The sequence below is a fragment of the Sinocyclocheilus rhinocerous genome, unplaced genomic scaffold (genome assembly GCF_001515625.1).
Source record: "Sinocyclocheilus rhinocerous isolate Xijiao unplaced genomic scaffold, SAMN03320098_v1.1 scaffold778, whole genome shotgun sequence".
Taxonomy (NCBI): Eukaryota; Metazoa; Chordata; class Actinopteri; order Cypriniformes; family Cyprinidae; genus Sinocyclocheilus; species Sinocyclocheilus rhinocerous.
In genome coordinates, this window is record NW_015650332.1 from 679,061 (window position 1) to 684,342 (window position 5,282).

Genomic DNA, 5,282 nt, shown 5'->3' on the forward strand with positions numbered 1-5,282 from the left:
AGCCGTGCTTTTCAGTCATCACTTTTTGCGCTTTTTGAGCGTGCTCTGGCTTACACGCCATCTCCTCCAAAACCATGAGGAGAAACGCCACCTAGTCTCGTCAAACTTTACTTCTATTTCTTTCTTTAGTTTATTTTATTTTCCGTTGAGAGTTTCGTGTGTTCCGAGTTAAGTTTGCCGTGTCTCCGAAAGAGTGCCGTCTAAACTTCAACTGCAGACCACAGCTCCGCGTCGCCAGCCAACGCCCAATCACTGGCTTCCCAAGACTGACTTCCAGCCAATCAGAAAAGCGGGAAACCCCGTTCTGCAAGGACCACAACAAAGGGAACCCCCGCACCCAGGCAACGCAACGCAACGCAAGTACCTCCAGATTCTATCTGAACTGGTGCATTTAATATAAATTTTAACCTCATTGAGGAACTCAATGCGAGGGTTAATTAAGTGATTGATGGTTGTTCAGATCTATGTAATTGCACATATTGCTGTAAACTTGAGATTTCACATTTTCATTGTCTTAAACTAATTATTTCCTCACTTTCTCTCTTTCTGCAACTTGTGTGAATGCGTGTGTTTATGTGTTAGATTAGTTTATATGTCTTAGATTTATCCAATAAAGCCTTATTTATATTGAAAAGAGAAGTATCTTGTGTTTTGTGCTTACAAGTTAATGTCTTAAACTGCCGATCTTGTTACTGTGCTAATTAATAGTGTTTTCACTATATTTTGGATATTAATATCCATTGCAGAGTTGATGTTATACGGCTCGTTCAATGAATCGCTGGCCGTCTCAGTGATCAGCCGTAAAACAGTGATTCTGTCCAAATTCCCTTTAAAAATCTTAAATGATTCCCTTTGAACTAAATTGACCTGTTTCCCTTACAGGGACTTGTCGTAGTTTTGATCATTCATTTAATGAATATCATAAGTCCAATCAGTTAGAAAAGATATAGCAACCCAAGTCAGACCAGTCTGAAGGTCTGACCCGAGTTTGGTGGTTGTAGCTTAAACTCTTGGAGGAGATACAGTCCAAATTTAGTCTCAGAAGAAGAAGAAGAAGATTATTACAGCAAATAGCATTTCAGTAAGTTGGCTTTCTCAAGCCAACTTAACTGGGATAGCAACTATAACTGTGTAGGCAAAGCTGCATTTCCTTCAGAAATCATTTTAATATATTGACAATGCTGAAAACAACTGTGATGTTTAATAATATTTTTTTGTGGAGACTGTGATATGTTTTTTTCATTATTTTTTGATGAACAGAAAATTCAGAACAGCATTTACTTGAAACAAAAATCTTTTTTAGGCCTTGAGAAGGGCATAACCTTACGAAAAAAGAAAACATGCAAATGCGGTTCTTGCATTCCTCTGCGGTTTGCTCGTCAATAGCGCGGTATTGCGATATTGCGGTTATCGCGATAGCCCTAATAGAAACTGACATTTAGTACACCCTGAGAAATATTGACTGTAATAAAAGTGACAGCTAGTCCTGGTCTCTCCTATATAGAGTCTTTATTAATATCACATGACTGCTGACAACCCCATTGAATCCTTGTTTTCATATGCATGCACAGAGCTCATTTCAGGCTGTGAACACAAGTTCCAGTCGTGGGGGTGTGTTTACGTGGGATGGATCTGGCGTGACACCAGAACATGGTATTATCACAGTCACACAAATTACAGGTCATCAGTGTGTGTCCTCTCTGTAAAAACCCTGATCAAGCCACCATTTATCACCCATGAATTAATAATGTCAGTGCTTAATTACAACATATCAGTTTGGCCAACTTGCTTTGTGCTACACTGCAATTACAGCAACATACAGTACTGCAAAACACTGACTTCAGTCAAAGGGCTAAAAATATGTGATGTAGCCAGTATACACTATAGAGGAGCTGAGATACAACAGGGTACTGTGTTGTCTCTGCTAACACGGTTTGCTCCTGAGTTCAGTCCTATAGAAAGTCAATGATCAGTAATCAGAAATACTGTCATGTCATGTAAGTGATACATTTGAATTCTAGTAAAATAGAATAGGGTGACGTTGAATTTTGTCATGACAAATGCTGCTTGGAAAAATGTTACTTACCATTATTTCCATAGCTGTCCATCGTGAGGTCCCCCAGTACATGGACATGCCTTGGTTTATCACGTAGGTCATGGCTCTGACGATCTCTATGGAGACAAATATTCACAAATTCTGTTATTACCCTTGTGAAAAAGAAGCGAACAATTTTATTCAATGTGTACCTGTAGTGTACTTCAAATCTTAAAAGCATTTAAAAAACTCATTAATTTACAACTATATGTGAAATAACTCAGAGTATTAGTATAATGTTATGTTAAGTTTAGGGTTAACAGAATTTAGTTGACATACTTGCAAAGTTACTTATAGTCAGTAGAATGTCTGTTGGGGTTCAAAATAAAGTGCTAGCATTTATTAAGTAGACAGTATAATAATTTAATGACTGCTAGTTGCCATGTAGTTGCAAAGTTACTTGTAGTTAGTAGAACGTCTAAAGTGGACTATCAAAATAAAGTGTTACCTATACTTTAATTTACTATAAATGCTTGTCAGATCATTCAGCAGTAGACTTTAAACACTTCAAAGACAATAACAATTATGAAATTATATATAATCATATAAAGTCCTGTTTATGTGGAAAAAAGCACTCTAAATTTCAGCTAAATGCATTTAAGTTTAAACTATAACAATGTTTTATTTAATTGGAATTGATATGCAATTAATCACTTAATAATTACAAAGTGTCTGAAAACATAAGACCAATATTCAGTTATCATGTAAATATATAATTTTAAAATATATTATTTTCATAATATTTTCATAAACATTATTTTCATTTTTTTATTTTTTATTATAACGTGTACTTCTTTTTCACAAGGGCAGACTAGGGCAGAATTACTACATTCTGTGCATTTCATTTTTCATTTTCTTTCCATTAATGTTGAAAAGCCAGAAAAAGTCAAATAAATTAGGCTATTATTAAAATAAAATGAGAAACTACAATAGTTCTGCTGGTCATCAAAGATAAATGTCAAATTTAGTGTAAACTAGCTAAATTGTGTAATTTTCTAAAGTGGTGTGTGATTGGTGCTTCAACAACCTTGTCTCCACTATTAAACCAATGATTTTATGGACACTCATTGAGCTGAAGTTTGAGAGAGATCAAACTTGATTCCCTCCTGCTATGTTCTGATGCACACTAAGAAAAGTCCATAAAAATAAGGGTCAGTGTATTGTTTTGATATGATGATATGAAGGAATTTTCAGTATTGGTGTTTTCCCATATTTTGAAATATACATTGCATTGCATTGTGTTTTAGTGCTAAATGAAATGTCTAAAAATGTCTGTAAATTTAAAGGTGCCTTAAGCGATTTCTGAGAAACACTGTTGAAAGTGGATTGGACCAAACTCCAAGACACACTTCTAGCCAATCCCCAGTAAGGGGTGTGTCCAACAACGATGTGGGAGTTGCCTGTGTTGCATAGCATGTTTGTAAATTTGAGGGTGCGGAGCTACCAAGTTAGGGGTGTGATCCTTTTGGGTATAGGGCCTGTTGGTTTGGCGATTTCAAATATCAACAGCGTTTCTCAAAAACCACTTACAGCACCTTTAACGGATATCGTCAAGGCAGACAATTTTGTAGTACTTTTTCTGTTTTTCTACTGATTTTTTTTCTTACAGTTTATACATGTGCGTGCTATCTCAGACTTCAGGTGGTGACTTAATCTGGTATTGTACAATATAGTTTCATTCACTGCCTCAGCTTGGGTGGATTAAGTTGAGCATGACGTACTTTTGTGTGGTTTCACATAATTCAATAAGTGCACTCATGAGGAAAAATTAATGATAAAGTACAGTGTAACTTCATATTCCCTTTAGCTTTTACCCTTCATGCTGATGAAATTGTAATCAGGTAAGAAACAAAAAGCGAGAAAGCAGGGCCGAGAGAGTCAGGGGACTGCAGAGCCACTGAAGAACTTTAATATGCACTGCACACAGTGAGGAGCGCTAAACTCTGGACACTTTATGCATCAATGCAGCAGAAAAGCACTGCATAGTGATGTGCCTGCCCATGCCTATGAGACAGACAGACAGCGAGAGCGAGACATCCACATCTGTCCAGTGTTCAAAGGTAAGAACCAGAGATTATTAAGGAGTCTAGGCTTGCAATTTTTGCAGCACTTTCAAAATAAAATGTGTGGCGATTGATGGTAAAAGGTTAATACTTTATCACACTTGAAACCAACCTACCACCTTCACTAAACCCTACCTAAACCTAACAGACAGTGTTAGCAAAATCAAACATGAGATAAAAATGCATTTGTTACAGCAACCATGCCATTTTAGCTTGCTTCTATAAGTCTTTGAGCTCTTCTGTCGAGTGTTGTGACTCTTGTTTCACAAGTGCAATGCTGTACCAGGTGAGCTAATGAGCAGGTTTACTATGTCAGAAAAGGAACCTATTATGTTAGTTAAAGTCTTTTTAGGTCAAAACATAGTATTATGCAAGGAACCACGTGAATACATTTTTTGTCAAGATCACGCAAGGAACGTGTCCCCCCCACTTTTAATATCACGTAAATTCGTCCCCTGCATTTTTTCAGGCAAGTGAGATTGCATAAAGGTTTTCAAGAGCCTGTGTGAATAAATATATATTTAAATTCAAAGAGACAGGATAGTCTGTGCATGACCTGATGTTTTATTCGGACCCAGAATAAGGCGAGATGAACATCACGGAGCGCTAAACACTCCGTGCAGTGTATGTTTCATTCATACACGAAGCCGGAGGGCGCTCTCGTGCAGAAAGTCGTACCAGGAAATCCCTAATATGGACAAAAGCATCTTGCTATAGCTATATGAAAACAGTCGTTTTCACAGAAAAACAGAAAAGTTTGGAAACATGAAGACATTAAACATACGATTGCGACAATATATGGTTTATTTGTGTTTTTTCACAAATAAAGTCATCTCCAGGTTATAAATAAAGTATATGAACAATGCAGTGCTAATTGACATAGCATTTATTACAGTATTGAAACTATTCTGCCTTATTATGTGATAAAAAAGTGTTAGTATAAAAGGGCGCTGGGATAACACGCTTCTTCGTCTGAAGCTTGCGTCCGAAGCATGGCAAGGAAACCAGAGGACGCAGTGTCTCGTTCCCTTCTCAGGGAACCATGGTTACATACGTAACCTGAGACATTCCCTTCTGAGGGAACTTCGAACTGCATCCTCTAGAGGTCGCTATGGGGAACGGTA

General features: G+C 37.1%; 1 protein-coding gene across 1 annotated transcript in view; it reads right to left on the minus strand.

Annotated features, from left to right (window-relative positions):
* The window catches only part of LOC107711760 (voltage-gated potassium channel subunit beta-1-like), a 28,534-nt gene that overhangs the window by 3,259 nt on the left and 19,993 nt on the right, over positions 1 to 5,282 (minus strand). Inside the window, exon 6 of the mRNA XM_016516808.1 lies at positions 2,087 to 2,172. Coding sequence (XP_016372294.1) covers positions 2,087 to 2,172 — 86 coding nt within the window. The remainder of the gene's footprint in view (positions 1 to 2,086; positions 2,173 to 5,282) is intronic.